This window comes from Schistocerca cancellata, chromosome 8, assembly GCF_023864275.1.
Source record: "Schistocerca cancellata isolate TAMUIC-IGC-003103 chromosome 8, iqSchCanc2.1, whole genome shotgun sequence".
In the NCBI taxonomy this organism is placed as follows: Eukaryota; Metazoa; Arthropoda; class Insecta; order Orthoptera; family Acrididae; genus Schistocerca; species Schistocerca cancellata.
In genome coordinates this window covers 37311881-37335041 of record NC_064633.1, presented here as the reverse complement: position 1 = coordinate 37335041, position 23161 = coordinate 37311881, and the positions used below count along the sequence as shown (strand labels likewise).

The 23161-nt window shown below is 43.2% G+C and overlaps 1 protein-coding gene across 1 annotated transcript in view; it reads right to left on the bottom strand.

Moving 5' to 3' along the window:
* LOC126095023 (dipeptidase 1-like) overlaps positions 1-23161 on the bottom strand; it is a 350057-nt gene that overhangs the window by 20022 nt on the left and 306874 nt on the right. The window contains exons 10-11 of the mRNA XM_049909685.1: positions 11942-12017; positions 4323-4461 (exon numbers count right to left, since the gene is read on the bottom strand). Of these exons, the coding sequence (XP_049765642.1) occupies positions 4323-4461; positions 11942-12017 (215 nt within the window). The remainder of the gene's footprint in view (positions 1-4322; positions 4462-11941; positions 12018-23161) is intronic.

Sequence of the window (23161 nt, the reverse complement as noted above, 5' to 3'; positions counted from 1 at the left end):
AGTCGGCGGTTTTGTATGCGTCGAGTAATGTGGATCCCGTGAATTGCTCTTTATCGAACATACACTTGATCACTAACTAAAGTCCGGAGACTAGTATGCTGAATGCGTACTAATGTCTTACACCTAATTCGTCATAAGTGTTACACGGTCAAGGGTTCAGACTTACAGTTCTTTTGCTGCATAAGATGCTCAGGGCAAAGGTGTCAACTTTAAATTTTTCAGGACGGGATAATATTACCGGTTTGGTATATTCGTTTCAGAGAGTTTGAAAACGAGTCATGGCTAAAAACTGAATTTGGCAAGAAGTACCAAAATCATTGTATCTCAAAAGATTATCCACTTAGTATTTTAAGGCAGAAAAATTGATACCTAAACGGTAACAATATTTCTACGGTATATGTTAAGTACATCTTTTCATGTTATTAATGCTAGAATACTAAAGAGGAAAACTAATTCCTACTAAACCTTCGTAAATTTTACCACCTGATAGTTTACCAAACAGAGTCACAATTTATAGTTTATACACTAGTTAATTGCGATATAAGGTCTACAGTGACATGTCAGATACAAAATAAGTACAAAATATTCTGTTTTACATCCCATTACTGACAATTCCAGATTGGTGGGAACCGCGAACTGGTACTAACTGCAATCGTCAACTTTACGAGGGTTAATATGGATATTCAACGATCTGAAATAGCATACTTCTTCATATGATTCAATCCAGATTATCCAATGAGTTATGAAATATAGCTCCAAAATAATCACAAAAATTATTCATACTCTCTGACCATAACTTACAACTGAATATTAAAAATCTGAAACGAAAATGAAAGCCAATAGTCTTGAGAAATTTTTTTTGCGTAAAAAGCAATGTGTTGCCGGCGCAGGATGTGCACGAACTGACCTCTCGATTATGTCCCATAAATATTAGATGCGATTCATAACGGGCGACATGGGCCGCCAAATCATTCGCTCATTTGTCCACGATGTTCAAAAATGGTTCAAATGGCTCTGAGCACTATGGGACTCAACATCTTAGGTCATAAGTCCCCTAGAACTTAGAACTACTTAAACCTAACTAACCTAAGGACATCACACACACCCATGCCCGAGGCAGGATTCGAACCTGCGACCGTAGCAGTCCCGCGGTTCCGGACTGCAGCGCCAGAACCGCTAGACCACCGCGGCCGGCAGTCAACGATGTTCTTCAGGTCCATCGCAAACAATTGTGGCCCGGTGACACAACGCATTGTCAGTCATAAAAAGTTCCATCGTTGTTTGGGAACATAAAGTCCATGAATGGCTGCAAATGGTTTCGGAGTAGCCGAACGTAACCATTTGCAGTCAACTATCGGCTGAGTTGGACTAGAGGCTCCAGTCCATTACATACAGACTCAGCCTACACAGCTCCGTAAGGAGCCCCCATCAGCTTGCACAGTGCCTTTTTTTGTCATCAGTCTTCTGAATGGTTTGATGCGGCCAACCATGAATTCCTCTCCTGTGCCAACCTTTCCATCTCAGAGTAGCTCTTGTAACTAAGTCCTCAATTATTTGCTGGATGTATTCAAATCTTTGTCTTCCTCTACAGATTTTGCCCTCTACAGCTCCATCTAGTACCATCGAAGTCATTCCATGATGCCTTAACAGATGTCCTATCATCCTGTTCCTTCTCCTTGTCAGTATTTCCACATACTCCTTACCTCTTCGATTCTGCGCAGAATCTCCTCATTCTTTATCAGTCCACCTAATTTTCAACATTCGGCTGTAGCACCGCATCTCAAATGCTTCGATTCTGTTCTTTTCCGGTTTTATCACAGTCCGTGTATCACGACCATACAACGGTGTGCTCCAAACGTATATTTTCAGAAATTTCTTCCTCAAATTAAGGTCTGTGTTTGATACTAGTAGACTTCTCTTGGCCATGATGTCCTGTTTGCCAGTGCTAGTCTTCTTTTTATGTCCTCCTTGCTCCGTCAGCCAAACGGGACTCTGCCTGGGTGGACATCTGTTCCCTAGTCGCTCGTGGAACAGCCATGGAGCCTCTTAATTCTTAAAAAAAATGATCCCAGTGGATAGGGTGGGCCACTGGTTAAGCACTGTTACTCATTTCAGCGAGAGAAGCCGTGAGGGTGCCTCTTCTGAGAATACTCCTCAGAAATGCAGGATCAGTAATAGGGTATAGGTGTGTCACAATGTTTTTGTGATAGATAAAAGAGCCGAGGGAACCTTTGCTATCCCCATTCTACATCCAGAAAGGTTTAGATTGTATTACAAGTAGTTTGGAGACATTTAAACAGCTACGTAATGGTACATTGAAACGGCGGGTCAATTACAGAGACAACTAAAAGCAACTGCATTTGGTGACTACTCTATTGCTGTTGAACTGCATAAAACTTTAAATTCCAGCCGCGGTGTGGTAACGTGTGAAGACCTCATCGATGAGGACATCAGCGTCTTACAACCGGAATGGGCAGACGACAGTGTTATGGAAGGTCAAAATCTGAAGAATGGAGTGGATGGGCAGTTTAAACCAACACTTACATTCATTCTGACTTTCAATACGCAAGACCTGCCAATGCACATTAAGGGAGGGTTTCTTACGCTTACCGGTTGGCCCTTTTTTTTTCCAAATCCCATGCGATGCTTCAAGTGTCAAATGTTCGGTCATTCAACCTTTGCGTGTAATGGTCGTGTTACCTGAGGGAACGGTGGTAAAGCGGCTCATGAACTAGGTGTAGAATGTTTATCTCCATCAGTGTGTGTTAATTGCTCTAATTCACATCCAGTCTGGAGCAGAGAGTGTCCCTACTATAAGGAAGAAAAGAAAATTCAAGAACAAAGTTAGACGTCGCGTGTCATATGCCGAAGCAAAGAAGCTGTTTAAATCAATGCAGACTACAATTCGTTATCTGAATCACCGTATACGTTGACAACTAAAGTCACCGTATTTAGCGTCGCTCTGCAGTTCAGCAAAGCCGCAGACAATGCTAGAGATCTGTGTAGTGGATAAGAAGCCTGAACCCAGATTCGTAGACGTGTAGACGGCTCCAGTGCCCCCTCTCGGTCATCCCCCTCCCCCCGCTAACCCTCCAGCAATGACTGAGGTCGCCACACACTAGAGATGGGTAGTTCGCGAACGAACGGGTGCAAAGGAACGGTTCACCAAGATGAACGAAAGGACCGAGGAACGAATTCCAAGGGACTATTGGTTCATAGTTCACTTCGGTCGCGGCGGTCTACTTATAGTTCCCGGGAACGAGGAACGATCGGTTCACAGTTCACTAGTTCACTTCGGTCGCGGCGGTCACTTGGGCAGTTCTCGTTCCAGCCTCGGTCGCGTGCTCGTGTCAGTCTCCGTGTCCCTCGGCCGCACTCGTCGTTCTTCGCATGACCACCTGTCTCAGTTCCACTGCCGACTGCTCCTAGTTAGTACAGTATCCAGTTGTTCGTTTCGTTCATTGCGATCGTCTATTTTACATGTGTTCCAAACGGTTCTTGCACTTGGTTCTGGCTATTCAGCGTCCACGACCGGTAATCAGAAAGTATTTTAAAGTTATTAAATTTCATAAAAATTGCGTTGTATGTAATAGGTACGTCTTTTCGGGTAACAAAAGGGGATATCAGCTCACTTCATTATTTCGATGAACAGCAGAAGACATACTTATAACAAGGCAAGTTTTTTTTGTTATTCATATATTTTTTGGTTTCATCGACTTGATTTAGCAGCTAACTTTCAATAATTTTCTTGATTTTTAGTGTAAGAAAACTCGTATAAAACGATTTTCGTGTATCTCTCATATACAAAACATTACATTTAGGAAGGCTCTAATTATTTTTAAGTTGGGTTGCTTCCAATTTGCATTACCTGCTAGTTTGCTTTCTTTGAAAAAAAAATGTGGGTTGTGGATCATTTTGGCTCAGTAGGAAAAGCGGTGCCTCTCCATTTGAAAAGGCATAGATCGCCATAAAATCGTATTTACTTATTATCTCAAAAACATTTGTTCAGAAGGAGCTTTCAAACCAAAAACTTTATTACTGCGAATTTAATTATTACTATTATTATTATTATTATTGCTGCATTACCTTTAATAACAGCCACCAACAGGTTTACAAGACTACATGAGGTATAGCCCATGCGCGTCGCGTGAGATTTTCATGTTCTCTTGTCCAGCTCTCTACACATCGTCATCGATTGAACGGTTCCCAAGAAAGAACGATCACCAGTGAACTAGTTCCCAAGGATGAACGAGTTTGCCCATCACTAGCACACAGGGAGCGCAGAGGCCCCCGCTCCCCGCTGTTGCCGCTGGGACGCTCACCCGCTCGGCCTCCCGGAAGACCCTGATGAGGTTCCTGCCGGCCAGCTTCTGCAGGTCTGCCTCGGTCCAGCCGCCGCGCGCCATCAGCTCGGCCAGCAGGTGCGGGTAGCGCGACGCGTCCTCCAGGCCCAGCGGCGTGCTGCAACATCGCATGCAGCGCTCTCTACTGTCTACTGCCGGTAAAGCCCACACTTGATCTATCATTTAGTGATGCTAGTGGCAGCACGCAAACAATCGAGTCAACCACTTGTTCAAAAGTAATAGACTCATTCAGTTTCACACTAACATATCATTTGAATTATTCATTTATTCCTTTGAGTGAAGCCAGTGCGTGGAAGCAAGCGAATGAAAACGTTCGACGTAGCTCACTACAGTTTTGCTTACTGACTGCGTTATTCATCCTTTCATTCTGTCAGTTGAAGCATGTACTTGCTCTTTCAAATGAGACCACTCTTTACTGAAACTTACTGGCAGATTAAAACTGCGTGCCGGACCGGGACTCGAACTCGGGACCTTTGCCTTTCGCGGGCAAGTGCTCTACCGACTGAGCTAGCCAAGCACGACTCACGCCCCGTCCTCACAGCTTTCATTCCGCCAGAGCACTTACCCGCGAAAGGCAAAAGCCCCGAGTTCGAGTCTCGGTCCGGTACACAGTTTTAATCAGCCAGGAAGTTTCATATCAGCGCACACTCCGCTGTAGAGTGAAAATTTCACTCTAGAAACATTCCCACGGCTGTGGCTAAGCCATGTCTCCGCAATATCCTTTCTTCCAGCAGTGCTAGTTCTGCAAATTTCGCAGGAGACCTTCTGTGAAGTTTGGAAGGCAGGAGACGAGGTACTTTCGGAACTAAAGCTGTGAGGACGGGGCGTGAGTCGTGCTTGGGTAGCTCAGCCAGTAGAGCACTTGCCCGCGAAAGGCAAATGTCCCGAGTTCGAGTCTCGGTCCGGCACACAGTTTTAATCTGCCAGGAAGTTTCATATCAGCGCACACTCCGCTGTAGAGTGAAAATCTCATTATACCACTCTTTAGTGTTTTAGCTGACTCAGATTAGATTAGATTAGATTCAGTTTTCGTTCCATAGACCCAAAAAACTGGATGATTCTCGCGGGTGTGGAACGTGTCAGAAAATATAGCATAAAAACATAAAACATTTGAATACAACACATACTACCATGATCATTTGTCAGGAGATTGTCGAAATACATGAATACAATGCAGTAAACTGGAGCAGCTAATGTTTACAGAATTAACTTGCTGTCAGAATGAAACACTGTTATGCACTATTAATAAATTTATCATACACAAAGTACCTATTATTGACTGTTGTGACCAAGTGCTGTCAAAACTGAAATCTAACAGCTATGTTTACTTAAGCTGGCTTAACAGTCTCTGTAAAGATATTCATCTATGGAGTAGAAGAAGTTGGCTATCAAAAAGTCTTTCAAACTCTGTGTAAACCGTGCTTTATCAAAAACCAAGTTTTTAATGGTTGCTGGCAATTTATTGAAAATGTGTGTTCCTGAATATTGGACCCCTTTATGGAAAAAGGTAATTGATTTTAAGTCTTTATGTAGATTGTTCTTATTCATACTTTTGATACTATGTATTGAGTTGTTGGATGGGAAGTGAGATGTATTACTTGCAACAAATTTCATTAAGGAATAAATATACTGAGAAGCTGTGGTTGAAATACAGGTTTCTACATGATGTTCTTGAATGTACACCACAAATGATTCTTATCACACGCTTTTGCACATTAAAAACTTTTGCTCGGTTTGATGAGTTGCCCCAGAATATGATCCCATATGACACAATAGAATGAAAGTAAGCAAAGTATGCAAGTTTTTCTATATTTATATCTCCTACATCTGACATTATTCTCATGGCAAATACAGACTTGTTCAGGCGCTTAACCAATTCTGTGGTATGCCCTTCCCAACTGAATGTATTATCGAGTTGTAATCCCAGAAATTTAACACTGTCAATTTAACACTGTCAACCTCTTCGATCTGCATGTCTTCATATGTTATACACATGCTGGAAGGGTCTCTTACAGGTTCTGAACTGCATGTAGTGGGCCTTCCCAAAGTTTAATGACAGTGAATTAGCTTTAAATCACTTATTAATGTCAGTGAAAATTTGATTAGGAGCTGTTTCTAAATCTGTACTTGACTTGCTACTTATTGCAATGTTTGTATCATCTACAAACAAAAGAAACTTAGCATCTGTCAATATAACAGGTGAGAGGTCATTAACGCACAGAAGAAAAAGCAATGGACCCAAGATGGAACCTTGAGGAACACCACATGTAATTAATTATCAGTCAGATGAAGTCTGACTGCTTACTGCCCAAATATTGCACAATGACACCCTTTGTTTCCTGTTATATAGGTAAGACTCAAACCATTTTGCAGCATTTCTTGTGACACCATAAGATTCTAATTTACTTAAGAGAATGCTGTGGTTGACACAGTCAAAGGCTTTTGAAACGCCACAGAAAATGCCAGCTCCCTCTAATTTCTTATCTAATGAATTAAGTACCTTCTCATTGTAAGTGTAAATAGCTTTCTCTATATCAGAACCCTCAGCTAAACTTCATCTTCCTGAATAAAACCAGACTGTATTACTTTCGTTAGTTGAAGTAAAACAGAAGTATGTAACCAGCGTAAACATATCTTCAGAAGGCAGCACCACCCCCAGAGACATATGTAGACATCTCAGAGAATAAGCCAAAGTTAAAATAAACAATATATATTTCAGGCAGAACATTATCACCACCAACCTGCGACATCCATCCAGGCGACAGCACTGTCACCTGGAGACGAATGGCTGTTAGTCAGACACACGCGCGGTGCATACAGAATAAGAGATCGTGCTGTCAGTGTGTACACTGGGAGAGGCACGTGCGATCTAACTCATTTTGACCGAGAGCAGATTCTGATGGACCGGAGGCTCGACACGAGCATTTCGGAATCTGCACGGCTTGTGTGTTGGAGGAGTGCTGTGGTGAGTGTCTTCAACATGTGGCGAAACCAAGGTGAAACCACGTCCAGGCATCGTGGGGATGGGTGGCCAGCCCTCATTACACATCTCCGACATCGTAGGCTGGGCAGATACAGGACAGGGCGAACTGTGACGAAAATAACATCACACTTTGATGCTGGGCACTGAACACTCCTAACTATGGGCCTCCGCAGCCGACGACCCATGCATGTGGCGATGTTAACACCAAGATATGAAGTGCAAAACTCCGTCGGAGGTTCGAGTCCTCCCTCGGGCATGAGTATGTGTAGTTTAAGTTAGATTAAGTAGTGTGTAAGCTTGGGGACCGGTGACCTCTGCAATTTGGTCCCATAAGACCTTACCACAAATTTCCATTTTGAAGTGCAAATGGGGAAGTAAACTGAGATTAGCTACTTTGGTAAAGGGCAGATTATTATTACGCAGAGCCTGTGAACCAGTATCTCGAAAACGGCGAATCTGATCGAATGTTCACGTGCTACTGTCGTGATACACATACAGAAAGAGATGGAAGGACAGTGAAATTGCCACTAAGTGCTAAATGTTTGGACGTCCAGGACTCTTCACAGAACGTGGCATTCGGAAGCTGGTCTGCTCTGTAAGGTAGGACAGATGGTGATCTGTGACATCTCTGTCGAAGAAGCACAATGCTGATGCACGCTCAAGTGTTTCGGAACACTCTGTTCATCGTACATTGTTGAACATGGAGCTCCACCACGCCAACCTGTTCACATGTTGACCCAACGACATCGTCAGTTACGATTTCAGTTGGCATTGGACCATCGGTATTCGACCGTCGATCAATGGAAACGTGCCGAATCATCGAACGTCTCAACGACCGCCGTCATCGAGGCGAACGGCGGCTCGAAACGTGCAGCGCACCACGGACGCAGGCTGGTGGGAGCAGTGTTATGCTATGGGAGACGTTCTCCTGCGCTTGCATAGCACCTGTCGTACTAATCGAAGACACGCCGACAGCTGCGAACCACCTGCACCCCTTGATGGCTTCACGCTTGATGGTTTCCCGACGGCGATGTCACTTTTCAGCAGTATAATTGTCCCTGTCTCGGAGCCAGAACCGTGCTACAGTACTTTCAGGAGCATTATAGTAAGCACACGTTGATGTCTAGGCGGACAAATGAGCCTGATGTGAATCCTATGGACTCTATCTGCGTCGCTGTCGGCCGCCATCACCAACTACGTGAATCAGCGGCCCGTTATCTATGCGAATTACGTTACCTGTGCGCAGACATCTAATGGCACATACCTCCACAAAACTACTAACAAACAGCCGGATCCCTGACACACAGAGTCAGTGATGTATTTCACTCCAAAGAGACAAAAAAGCTGTTAAGCAGGTGCTCATAATGTTTTGGCTCATCAGTTGGCTGTTACAGGTAGAACGGCTACAAGAGTGCATTGGTCTGGTCCATGTCTAAGGTTGTCACCAGACCTTCTGTCCACCCCTATAGCTGTGCGGTCCTCGTGACGGATTGCCATCCTACGGGCCTGGGTTCGATTCCCGGATGGGTCGGGGATTTTCTCCGCTCAGGGACTGGGTGTTGTGTTGTCTTCTTCATCATTTCATCCCCATCCGCCGCGCAAATCGCCCAATGCGGCGCCTGCACCAAGGCGGCCGGACCTGCCCCGTAAGGGGCCTCCCGGCCAATGACGCCAAACGCTCATTTCCATTTACCAGACCTCCTAGGGCATGTAAGGGAAGCAAAAAGCTTCAGATGCCGAGTGATCACTGTGAAGGTCGCGGAGAGGCCTCATATTCACTCGAGACTGAATTTCAGCACTCGACAGAGCTTGAAAGGGGCTCATCCTGAGTCTCTATCTGATCAGCTGGACTAATCCTTCAGTATTCAGGTTTTAGGGACATTCAAACGTGACAGTAGCCTGATGACGGACTGCGTGGGAACACGAGAGCAGGCATACTTGTCGTGGAGCTTCGGGTCGATCACATCTGACCAGAAGTACGACAGCATCGCCATACTGCCCGCCAAGTACGAGGTGCATTCAAGTTCTAAGGCCTCCGATTTTTTTTCTCCGGACTGGAAAGACATAGAAACATGCGCATTGTTTTAAAATGATGCCGCGTTCATTGTCAATACGTCCCAGAGATGGCAGCACCGTACGGCAGATGGAATTTTACCGCCAGCGACGAGAATGAGAACTGTTTTAAATACTTAAAATGGCGACGTTTTCCTTACTTGAACAGCGTGCAATCATTCGTTTTCTGAATTTGCGTGGTGTGAAACCAATTGAAACTCATCGACAGTTGAAGGAGACATGTGGTGATGGAGTTATGGATGTGTCGAAAGTGCGTTCGTGGGTGCGACAGTTTAATGAAGGCAGAACATCATGTGACAACAAACCGAAACAACCTTGGGCTCGCACAAGCCGGTCTGACGACACGATCGAGAAAGTGGAGAGAATTGTTTTGGGGGATCGCCGAATGACTGTTGAACATATCGCCTCCAGAGTTGGCATTTCTGTGGGTTCTGTGCACACAATCCTGCATGACGACCTGAAAATGCGAAAAGTGTCATCCAGGTGGGTGCCACGAATGCTGACAGACGACCATATGCCTGCCCGTGTGGCATGTTGCCAAGCAATGTTGACGCGCAACGACAGCATGAATGGGACTTTCTTTTCGTCGGTTGTGACAATGGATGACACGTGGATGCCATTTTTTCAATCCAGAAACAAAGCGCCAGTCAGCTCAATGGAAGCACACAGATTCACCGCCACCAAAAAAATTTCGGGTAACCGCCAGTGCCGAAAAAATGAAGGTGTCCATGTTCTGGGACAGCGAGGGCGTAATCCCTACCCATTGCGTTCCGAAGGGCACTACGGTAACAGGTGCATCCTACGAAAATGTTTTGAAGAACAAATTCCTTCCTGCACTGCAACAAAAACGTCCGGGAAGGGCTCCGCGTGTGCTGTTTCACCAAGACAACGAACCCGCACATCGAGCTAACGTTACGCAACAGTTTCTTCGTGATAACAACTTTGAAGTGATTCCTCATGCTCCCTACTCACCTGACCTGGCTCCTAGTGACTTTTGGCTTTTTCCAACAATGAAAGACACTCTCCGTGGCCGCACATTCACCAGCCGTGCTGCTATTGCCTCATCGATTTTAAAGTGGTCAAAACAGCCTCCTAAAGAAGCCTTCGCCGCTGCCATGGAATCATGGCGTCAGCGTTGTGAAAAATGTGTACGTCTGCAGGGCGACTACGTCGAGAAGTAACGCCAGTTTCATCGATTTCGGGTGAGTAGTTAATTAGAAAAAAAATCGGAGGCCTTAGAACTTGAATGCACCTCGTACATCGAAACCCCTAGACATCTCCACCTGCCATTCCAGAGCAAATAATGGGCTTCCTGTTTCGTCCCGCACCATAGTTCGGAAACTAGAAGCAGTCATACTAGGGAATTACCGTCCTCGCATAGGCTGCCGTATCAAAATAGCAAAACTGGCTGCCTTTTGATTGCTCCCATGAATAGGACGCATGGAATGCTGATGAATGATCAGCGATGAATTGCGGTTCTCCGATATCCCAGGTAGCAATCTTCGGGAGAATGACGGCGACCTGGAGATACGACCCGTCCTGGCATTGTTTTGGAGGGTTTAAAGCGATGTTGCTCTTGGCGTCATCGTGTGCGGAGCCATCAGGTACGACTTTTGGTCACGGCTGGTGGCTGGTATGTACCGAAGGAAGTCTAATGGCACATCACCACATCGAGGACATTCTACGTTCTCATGTGTTACCTCTCAAGTAATTTTTCAGTGACATAGTACTCGTTCACAAGTGTGTCTGTGACCTGTCTGCGTGATGCTTTGCTACTCTGGTGACCAGCATGATCGCCAGTTGGCCCCGACAGAACAAGTGTGAGAGCAGTTCGGACGTCAACTCCAGCACAGTTCGAGAATAAAGTCCGCTCCCGGTAGCTGAGTAGTCAGCGCAAAAGAATGTCAATCCCAAGTGCCCGGGTTCGATTCCCGGCTGGGTCGGAGATTTTTCTCCGCTCAGGGACTGGGTATTGTGTTGTCGTAATCATCATCATATAATTCCTATCGACGCGCAAGTCACCGACATGGCATCAAATCGATAGACTTGCACCCGGCGAACGGTCTACCCTACGGGAGGCCCTAGTCACACGACGACTGCTACTACCAGAATACAGAATATCAACGACCAGCTACAAATGTTGTTGGTCAGCTTGCATCTGGAGAGAATGCAATGCCTGTATGATCGCATCCCCAACCGCATAAGTGCATGCATCCAGGACAGAGGGGGTGCAACGTCACACTAATAAGTGGGCTCTTGCTGCCAAGTTCTTTCTAAATTAGACTCGACTCCGTAGCCACTGAAATAACGGCACTCACAGTCTCTCAGCCCGTGAAGTGACATCTAGTTTCCTCCTACCCTTGTGAATGTTTCATATTTGTTGTCAGATAGTGAATAATAAATAGCATTATAACCCACTAGTAAGTCATTGTGCAATTAGTTGTAATGTGATTCCTCGATTTATAATCTTAAGTATTGGTTCAACTGGAAGTAACTTGGTTTTGAAGAAGCGTGAACTCACATGTTGATTCCATCGTAGCCAGCTCCGAGGCCCACGTGGTCGATCCCCGCCACCGACCGAATGTGCTCGATGTGCGCTGTGGACACGACAGGTATAAAACAAATTGTGACGAATTCTGTAGCGCTACCGTAAGTCGGGCAAACTGCTTGTAAAAAGACAGCAAGTTAGTCCTCAATAAATGAAAAAGGAAGTTATTCACTTGCCCAACAATTTGTTCCTTAGCGAATAAATACATATACTTATTACATTTATTTTTATTAGACAATGGCACATGAGACTTTTATAGTGATACAGCACCGTGATGTCTGCACTGTAAATAATACCACAGAATGTCGATGTGAAGAAAATTGTTACGAAATTAATATTCAGATCGTTGAAGGAGCACTGTTTTCAGGTTGGCTGCAAGCTCCGGAGAGATAACTGTAAGAGGCGCAGCCTACGAACTGAAAACCTGCTCATGTAAACTAATGAAGTTCAAGTTCTGTGGTTGTTTATTGCTAACGGCCTTTCTGTTTTCCAAACGTGATGCAGCACTATATTTTATAAAAAAAAAATTAAAAATAAAATGCTTATTATCGTCAACATCAGCGGACACGTTAATACGGCGTAATTAATAAGCGCGACACTTATATGTAATTAATTCCCGAATGGATGTTTGCCGCTCATGATCTGTTTTCAGACGAGTTGCCTGTAATTCATTCCCGAATGGATGTTTGCCGCTCATGATCTGTTTTCAGAGGAAATAGTTGCCTGCAAGGAAGCACTTAACACCATCATCGATGTTGTGAGTGCCGAATCCTGTAATGCATTCTGTGCTCTAATTAGTGCCATACTGCAGGAACATATGTGGTATATAATGACAGGAAATTAAGTCGGGTGATGCTGAGGGAATTAGATTAGGAAATGAGACACTTAAAGTAGTAAAGGAGTTTTGCTATTTAGGGAGTAAAATAACCGATGATGGTCGAAGTAGAGAGGATATAAAATGTAGACTGGCAATGGCAAGGAAAGCGTTTCTCAAGAAGAGGAATTTGTTAACATCGAGTATAGATTTAAGTGTCAGGAAGTCGTTTCTGAAAGTATTTGTATGGAGTGTAGCCATGTATGGAAGTGAAACATGGACGGTAAATAGTTTGGACAAGAAGAGAATAGAAGCTTTCGAAATGTGGTGCTACAGAAGAATGCTGAAGATAAGGTGGGTAGATCACGTAACTAATGAGGAGGTATTGAATAGGATTGGGGAGAAGAGAAGTTTGTGGCACAACTTGACTAGAAGAAGGGATCGGTTGGTAGGACATGTTTTGAGGCATCAAGGGATCACAAATTTAGCATTGGAGGGCAGTGTGAAAGGTAAAAATCGTAGAGGGAGACCAAGAGATGACTACACTAAGCAGATTCAGAAGGATGTAGGTTGCAGTAGATACTGGGAGATGAAGAAGCTTGCACAGGATAGAGTAGCATGGAGAGCTGCATCAAACCAGTCTCAGGACTGAAGACCACAACAACAACAACAAATGACAGGTAGCGCATCTGAGAACTATCAGTATGTGTGATGCAATACTAGAACAAGAGACTATGGTTTGGTAAAACAAATATACTGTGGGCTCATAACCAATTGAAACGATAGCTTTTATTTATAAGTAGATTTATCTGAGACATCTGTAAGATAATCAGTTTTATTACTACAATTTAATCGTGTTACAAGTAATGTAATTATTGTAATATTTGTTTTACCAAACCATAGTCTCTTGTTCTAGTACTGCATCACACATACTGCTGGTTCTCGTTTATCTGATTGCATTAGCAGTTGTACTGTTTACTTTTGTTTACAGTTTGTAAACCAGAGAGAAGATAGCAAATAAAAATAAAAGAAATTCTCTTCAACTTTCGGAGACAACAATTGCTACGAAGTGGTCGCTGACCTTATTTGATCATACTCTTCGTAATTGTCGTCTTGCCAGGACTAACGTACGTCGTCCTACCTTACCTATTGTTGCTTGCCACCCATCGTACATGTTTTGAAACTGAATATGCGATCGAACGCGGAACCTTGAATTTCACTGGTAAGTTCCTGCCGACTGAGCTATCCAAACACAACTCACGATCTACATCTACATCTACATGGATACTCTGCAAATAACACTTAAGCGCCTGGCAGAGATTACATCAAACCACCTTCACAATAGCTCGGGAAGAAACGAAAAACTATATCTTTCCGGGCGAGCTCTGATTTTCCTTATTTTTATTATGAAGAGTGTTTCTCCCTGTGTATGTCGGCGTCAACAAAATATTTTCGCATTCGGAGGAGAAAATTGGTGATTGAAATTTCGTGAGAAGATTCCGCCGCAATGCAAAACGCCTTTGTTTTAATGGTGTCCACTCCAAATTCCGTGTTATGTCCGTGACACTCCTTCCCTATTTCGCGATAGTACAAAACGTGCTGCTCATCTTTGAACTTTCTCGAAGTACTCCATTAACCTCATCTGGTAAGGATCCCAGATTGTACGTATTACTCCAAAAAGAGGACGGACAAGCGTAGTGTAGGCAGTTTCTTCAGTAGATCTGTTACATTTTCTAAGAGTTCTACCAACATCATTTCTATGCCGACAACCTCCAGATCTACCTAAGCGTCAGACCTGAAGATGTAAACACTGCAATCACTCAGATGAATGATGATCTGTCTTCAGTAGTGACATGGGCGAAAAACATGGGGCTTAAACTAAATGCAAAAAAGACGCAAGTAATCTTAATAGCCCATCAGAAATTAATAAGTTCAGATTTACGCGAACGGCTACCTCCTATTCTGCTCGACGGTACTCCAATACCATATCAGAAAACAGTGAAGAACTTGAGTGTAACTTTGGATGAGCATCTCAACTGGGCGGAGAATACAGTCGCAGTGTGCCGAAAGACGTCTGCTTGTCTCTATACTCTCAAAAAGTTTCGGAACATATTTCCACAGGACTTGAAACGCCAGCTCATGCAAGCACTCGTTCTACCGAACCTCCACTATTGTGATGTGATTCAACAAGGCATGAGTAATGAAAACAAGAGACGGATAGAGTTAACCATGAATGCCTGTGTGCGTTACACCTGCAACATTCGCCGATATGATCATGTTAGTGATTCATACTCCGAGCTAGGGTGGCTGCGGCCGGACAAATTGCGTGACTACCACACTCTATGTCTACTTCACCGACTCCTCGTCGCGCAAGCACCCCAGTACCTTGCTTCAGAGATTAAAAACCTGTCATGTCATCATAATCTAAACACGAGGTCACTCTTATTTGGTATCCTAACTGTGCCCACTCACAAAACAAAAACTTCTGCAAACTCCTTCTCAGTTGCCGCTGTCCGCCTCTGGAACAAACTGCCCCTTACCTTGCGCGAAATTCAATCTCCTGCTGCTTTTAAGAAGAAGTTGAAGCATTTCCTACTATCATCCTCATAAAGTTCTCCATAAAATTAATGTACAAGGCCAATCCTCTCATCTGTCAAATCATCTTGCTCCTGAGATGCCTTCCTCTTCATCTATCTCTATTAGCCATGCAATCTTCTTTTCCTTTTTTTTTCCTTAATTATGTTTCATCATGTCTCTCTGTTCTTCCCCTCCCTTCGCCATGAGTCTCCCTCATACTCCCTGCTGCCAGCACTCCTATCTAAAATCTGTCTCTTCAATAATGTCTAATTATAACAGTACTTATGATCTACGAATATAAACTCTATATGTATGTATTTTTCCAGGTGTACCTTTCTAATTGTTTATTTCACTTTTTGTACTAGATGTAGTTTAACATGCCTACTAAAACATATGAATGTAAAATAAGTAGAATGCCTGATGGCCCTAATCTTGCCAGGTTAAATAAATAAATAAATAAATAAATAAAACAGTCTTTGCTTTGCTTCGCTCACAAATTTTCCTAAGTGTTCTTTCTAATTTAAATTGTTCGTAATTGTAGTTCGTAGGTATTTATTTGAATTTAAGGCCTTTAGATTTGACTTATGTACAGTGTAAACGTAGTTTAACGGACTGCTTTTAGTACTCGTGTGGATGACCTCACATTTCCTCGTTCCTACTTTCCAAAGTTCACAAAATTTCTCCTCTATAACTTTCGGGACTAGCACACCTGGAACAAAGGATGTAGTGGAGAAAAACGATAGTCACGAACTGGGTGCTTCTGGTCCCGAAAGGTATTCAGCTGAGGTTCTGTGAAGCTTGGAAAGTAGCAGAGAGGTGTTGGTGGGATTAAAGATGTGAGGGTGAGTTGCAATGGACTGCTCAGTTGGTAATAACACTGCAAGCGATGAACAAGGTTTAGTGTTCGAGGCCCAGATGACACACTGTTTGAATTTCTCGAGAAATTTCAGAACAGCACAAACTGTGCTGTAGGGTGATATAGTTACCCTTGCATATTACGCATTACCACCGTCCTACGCACTTGCTACACCTAACCACAAAAAAATGTTCAAATGTGTGTGAAATCTTATGCGACCAAACTGCTAAGATCATCAGTCCCTAAGCTTACACACTGCTTAACCTAAATTATCCTAAGGACAAACACACACACCCATGGCCGAGGGAGGACTCGAACCTCCGCCGGGACCAGCCGCACAGTCCATGACTGCAGTGCCCCAGACCGCTCGGCTAATCCCGCGCGGCGCATAACCACACTGCAAGCATTTGCACTCAGAGTAAGTAAGGGATTTCTCCTATTTCTCCCTCACTTTCCTTATTTTACGGACTATAAGACGCTACGAACTGTAAAATGCACCTTACCTTTCAAGCAGTTTTTTAAATAAATTTTTGCTGTTATTATTACTATACTGAAGTCGAACTGACCTTAAAAATCTCTGAAATTCGTAATCAGAAGTTTCTTCTTTTTCTTCTTCCTCTTCGTCGTCCTCTTCGTATGTAATATGGTCTTCACTGCCACCGAGAGTGTTACAAATCCAGCACTTCTTGAAATATTTGACAATAATGTCTTCTGTCACTCTAATTCACGACTGTTTTATTCGCTGACACACTTGTTTGACTGCAGGTCATTTTCAAGCTCCCTTCGGCATGAATTCATGTTAGGTTTCACCCATCATCCATCTGCCCCATTTCTCTCTCATATACACTTTAAACGGTTTACTTATTGACATATCAAAAGGTTGCTACTGTGAAGTAAGTCTTCCCATAATAACAGTAAGATCTGTATTTCCCCGTCTCAATTTTTCTTTCACAGAATTTTTCAAATGATTGCAAAACTGATCTAGCACAAGAAAAGCTTCAATAAAGCTCCTTCCCTTCTCTCCCACTTTCTGTTAATCCATAATTTAATGCCAGTCTCATCCATACAACCCTTGTCATGTACATAAACAACATCGTCTGGCCATGTTTCAGAAGATTTTGGCATTGTTTTGCCCTTGAAAATGATCGTCGGATTGAGTTTAGTACCGTCTGCACAACATGAAAGGATATCAGTGTAGTGCATTCATTCATGTCCAATAGTTTTTATTGTTACAGTTTTAGCACCTTTCATGGCAATAGCTCTGTTACTAGGCACATAAAATGTCAGAGGAGGCTGAAATGGCTCTGAGCACTATGGGACTTAACTTCTGAGGTCATCAGTCCCCTAGAACTTTGAAGTACTTAAACCTAACTAACCTAAGGACATCACACAAATCCATGCCCGAGGTAGGATTCGAACCTGCGACCGTAGTGGTCGCGCGGTTCCAGACTGTAGCGCCTAGAACCGCTCGGCCACCCCGGCCCGCAAATGTCAGAGGAGTTTCATACGTATTCACTATCTGACATAATTCTTTCAATGTTGAATAGTGAAGCGGTGGAAAGATAATAGTTTCTCTTCATATTTTTGCGGCATTTTCTGTGACATTTTGTTTCTGGTTCGCATGCTGAGTCCACGAAACTTCATAAACCTGTAGCACCAATCAGCTATAAACTTAAAGTCTGTTATTTTCCATTACAGCGCCAGCTTACGAGCGTGTATTTGAATCACTTTTGTATTAATTCCAATGTCTTTTCGCAGTAGCCTTGAATCCATGTCAGGATGTCATCTTCTGGTTTTGGGCCATTTCGCATTCAGTCCTCTATTTGCACATTTAGTCTTCCTCTTTTCCATTTCTTTTTTGCTAGCCCGCCAGTCAAAAAACGTTTTTTCTGCTGGTGGAGGCTGAAATGACGATAGCTGCTCTGTTTCCATGTTCTGCATATGCTATTACTTTCATTTTGTAGCCCGCATATGAATACCTTTAATTTTTTCCAATACGAAACTATCTAACAAAAATATAGTACTGTTACCGATAATACAAATCACAGTCAAGTTCACTGGCACCGCAGACTGCAGTGACGCACCAAAGGCTAGACAGTGTTCCACGTTTGTGATGGCGGGAGGGGAGGGAGACAGTATTGGCAAGCTTGTGAATCTCCGCAACTCATGCTCGTCGCATCAGTGCACTGCTACTGTCAGTTGAATCCTATGGTGCGAAATGGAGATAGGATCTGTGGTGTCCCCGCCAGACACCACACTTGCTAGGTGGTAGCCTTTAAATCGGCCGCGGTCCGCTAGTATACGACGGACCCGCGTGTCGCCACTGTCAGTAATTGCAGACAGAGCGCCGCCACACGGCAGGTCTAGAGAGACGTACTAGCACTCGTCCCAGTTGTACAGCCGACGTTGCTAGCCATGGTTCACTGAGAATTACGCTCTCCTTTGTCGAGACGATAGTAGCATAGCCTTCAGCTACATTTGCTACGACCTAGCAAGGCGCCATTACCAGTATAGATATTGAGATTCTATTATTGTATCATCAAGAGCGATGTTCTACAAATGTGGATTAAAGTAAAGTATTCCAGAAGTTACGTACTTTTCTTTATAGCATTCATTACGTATCCTGTTTCAGACCTCACCCCAGCCTGCGTGAGTTTAAGCGCGTGCCTTTCGGCTTCCTCGCATTGTCTAGGCTGTCTTGTCTAGACACAACAGGATCCTCGCGGCATTGAATATATGGCCTTTTATAACTACTGGAGTGATTTTAAATAAAACACTGGACTTACATTAATTTGGAGTATAAGACGCACCTGAATTTTCGAAGCAGTTTTCCGAAAAAAAAGTGGATCTTATAGTCCTTAAAATACTGAATTACCAAACCGATCTCGAGAACCCGGTATCAGTTGCAAGATGACCATTTAATGGCTTCCAGAGACAATTTAAATTTTTCCGTTTTCTAATAATCCATTCATTAAGGGGTGTAATTTTACTTAAAAGTTGAACACAGTAAGATAAGATTACCGTTAGAACTTGTGTTTCTCTTGAAGCAGCATAAGTGACAGCGGATAATACCTCGAGTATATTCACCCAGTATTTGAGGATGGGAGTACTTAATGACTCGCAATAGACTTTAAACATAATTCCAAACCCTTACAAAACTTTTTCTTTCTGACACCCTCCACAAATTATGGAAGCGTAAAGTTACAGATTACTACCTTTTCGATGTTCATGCAGTCAGACTTCGGCGTAAGGTAATTTGTTACTTGTTTACTACCGACTCCATTCGCAACAAAAGTGATAGAAAGTATCCACATACAACACTGTATGTAACTGCACAAGTGTATCACTGCATGACGCATGTTTCAGGACGTATGACGACGTAAACATTTAGATGCGTGAAAAACTAACTTCTGCTTAAAATGGAGCGTAAATTATCCAGAATATGTTCATCCATTATTTCATAATGGGAATGCTTAGAGACTTCCAACAAACTTCAATCATAATTTCAACTTTTTTTCGCTAACACTCTTAATCGTAAAATTTGTTTTATACGTGTAAGCTCGATTCCTAAAGGATCGGGAGGTTATTGGTGGACGACTATCGTCCATGTGCTCTTTTGTGGGCAACGCATAAAAAAAATCTTATTATCGTACTTTATACCACAGCCACATACTCTAAAGTCATTTTCAGCAGCAGGAACACGATTTTGGAATGTTTTACCTCAGTATATCAGATAAATGAATACTAACTTTACCTGCAAAAAACAGCTTATGACCTCTCTTCTAAACCAACATTAATGTCTGTCTTTGTTTGTGTACGCAACGGTTATTTCATTAAAAATGACCGAACTTTTCTCATTTGCGCAGTCCCCAGATGATGCAGCCTATATATATTTCTTTCTTTCAGATCTCGCTATTTCATAATATCTCACTTATAAGCCAGTAATACATTGTCTACCTTGAACTGTAAACATGATTGATGTTAGTATTGTTACTATTATTATTACAATTTATAATATTATAATTAATATTAATTAGCTACAATGTAAAAATAAATGTGTGTATAAAACCCTGGTCCCTGTGAGAGAGCGCCAGAAATACACGGATTGGCTCACCTCAGTGACAAAGGACAATCGCACTGAATACTGATTTGATAACTATTACTCACACATGCTGTTTTCTGAACCAGAGATTTGTCCATTAATTTTACAACGATATACTTTCGACTCATGGTTCCTATGACTACGGAATTCTGTTACAGATCCTAATATAGTACATCCTTTGGCCGTAGTATCCAGAAAAATATTCTATTGTGAAATTAGCTAAGAGTAAAAAGAAAAGAAAGAATATAATGCTGAATCTAAGTGTACATACTTCGCCCCTTAAGCTATCTGTAATTATAGTGAGCTGACAAAAGCCGTGGGACATCTCCTAATATCGTGTCGGACCTCCTTTTGCCTGCGTAGTGCGGCACCTCGACGTGGTACGGACTAAACAAGTTTTTGAAAGTCCCCAGCAGGGATGCTGAGCCAAGCTGCCGTCCATAATCGCGAAAGTGTTGCCAATTCAGAATCTTGTGGACCAACTGACCTCTAGATTCTGTCCCATAGATTTTTAAGCCGGACGATCTGGGTGGGCAGAGCTCTGGCTCACTTGTCCAGAATGTTCGTCAAATCATTCGCGAACATTTGTGGGCCTGTGACATGACGTATTGTCCTCCGCAAGAATTCCAAGGTTGTACGGGAACAAGAAGTCCATGAATGGCTGCCGGTGGTCTCCAAGTAGCCGAACATTACCATTTACAGTCGATGATCCATCTAAACATAGCCCACAACATAATGGAGCAACCACCAGATTCCACAGTGCCCAGTTGACAACATGGGTTCATGGCTTCGTGGGGCCTGCGCCAAAACTCAAACCCTATCATCAGCTCATACCACTTGAAATCGAGACTGATCTGCCCAGGCCACGCTTTTCCAGTTGTTTAGGCCCCAGCCGAGGTGGTCACGAGCCTATGAGAGGCGCTAAAGGTGATGTGCTGTTATCATTGGCACTCTCGTCGGTCGTCTGCTTGCCATAGCTATTAACTCCAAATTTCGCCGCACTGTCCTAACGTATACGTAAGTCGTACGCCCCACATTGCTTCCGGTCGTTACTTCACGCAGTGTTGCTTGTCTGCATGCTTGCCTGTTAGTCCTGGCAACTCTACACAAATGCCGCTGCCCTCGTTCGTTATGTGAATGCCGTCGGCCATACCGCTGTCCATGGTGAGAGGTGTTGCCTGAAATTTGCTATTCTAGACATACTCTTTCCAACTGTGGCTCTCGGGATATTGAACTCCCTAACGATAATGAGATCGATAGGAAGTGCAAAATGGCTAAGTAGGGATGGCTAGAGGACAAATGTAAGGATGTAGAGGCTTATCTCACTAGGGTTAAGATAGATACTGGCTACAGGAAAATTAAAGAGACCTTTGGAGAAAAGAGAACCAATTGTAAGAATATCAAGAGCTCAGATGGAAACCCAGTTCTAAGCAAAGAAGGGAAAGCAGAAAGGTGGAAGAAGTATATAGAGGGTCTATACAAGGGCGATGTACTTGAGGACAATATTATGAAGAGGATGTAGATGAAGATGAAATGGGAGATACGATACTGCGTGAAGAGTTTGACAGAGCACTGAAAGACCTGAGTCGAAACAAGGCCCCGGGAGTAGACAACATTCCATTAGAACTACTAACGGCCTTGGGAGAACCAGTCCTGACAAAATTCTACCATCTGGTGAGCAAGATGTATGAGACAGGCGAAATACCCTCAGACTTCAAGAAGAATATAATAATTCCAATCCCAAAGAAAGTAGGTGTTGACAGATGTGAAAATTACGGAAATATCAGTTTAATAAGTCACAGCTGCAAAATACTAACGCGAATTCTTTACAGACGAATGGAAAAACTGGTGAAAGCCGACCTCGGGGAAGATCAGTTTGGATTCCGCAGAAATGTAGGAACACGTGAGGCAATACTGACCCTACGACTTATCTTAGAAAATAGATTAACGAAAGGCAAAGCTACGTTTCTAGCATTTTTAGACTTAGAGAAAGCTTTCGACAATGTTGACTGGAATACTCTCTTTCAAATTCTAAAGATGGCAGGGGTAAAATACAGGGAGCGAAAGGCTATTTACACTTTGTACAGAAACCAGATGGCAGTTATAAGAGTCGAGGGGCATGAAAGTGAAACAGCGGTTGGGAAGGGAGTGAGACAGGGTTGTAGCCTATCCCCGATGTAATTCAATCTGTATATCGAGCAAGCAGTAAATGAAACAAACGAAAAGTTCGGAGTAGGTATTAAACTCCATGGAGAAGAAATAAAAACGTTGAGCTTCGCCGATGACATCGTAATTCTGTCAGAGACAGCAAAGGACTTGGGAGAGCAGTTGAACGGAATGGACAGTGTCTTGAAAGGAGGATATAAGTTGCACATCAACAAAAGCAAAACGAGGATAATAGAATGTAGTCGAATTAAGTCGGGTGATGCTGAGGGAATTAGATTAGGAAATGAGACACTTAAAGTGGTAAAGGAGTTTTGCTATTTGGGGAGTAAAATAACTGATGATGGTCTAAGTAGAGAGGATATAAAATGTAGACTGGCAATGGCAAGGAAAGCGTTTCTAAAGAAGAGAAATTAGTTAACATCGAGTATAGATTTAAGTGTCAGGAAGTCGTTTCTGAAAGTGTTTGTATGGAGTGTAGCCATGTATGGAAGTGAAACATGGACGATAAATAGTTTGGACAAGAAGGGAATGGAAGCTTTTGAAATGTGGTGCAACAGAAAAATGCTGAAGATTAGATGGGTAGATCACATAACTAATGAGGAGGTTTTGAATAGCATTGAGGAGAAGAGGAGTTTGTGGCACAACTTGACAAGAAGGACTGGTTGGTAGGACAGGTTC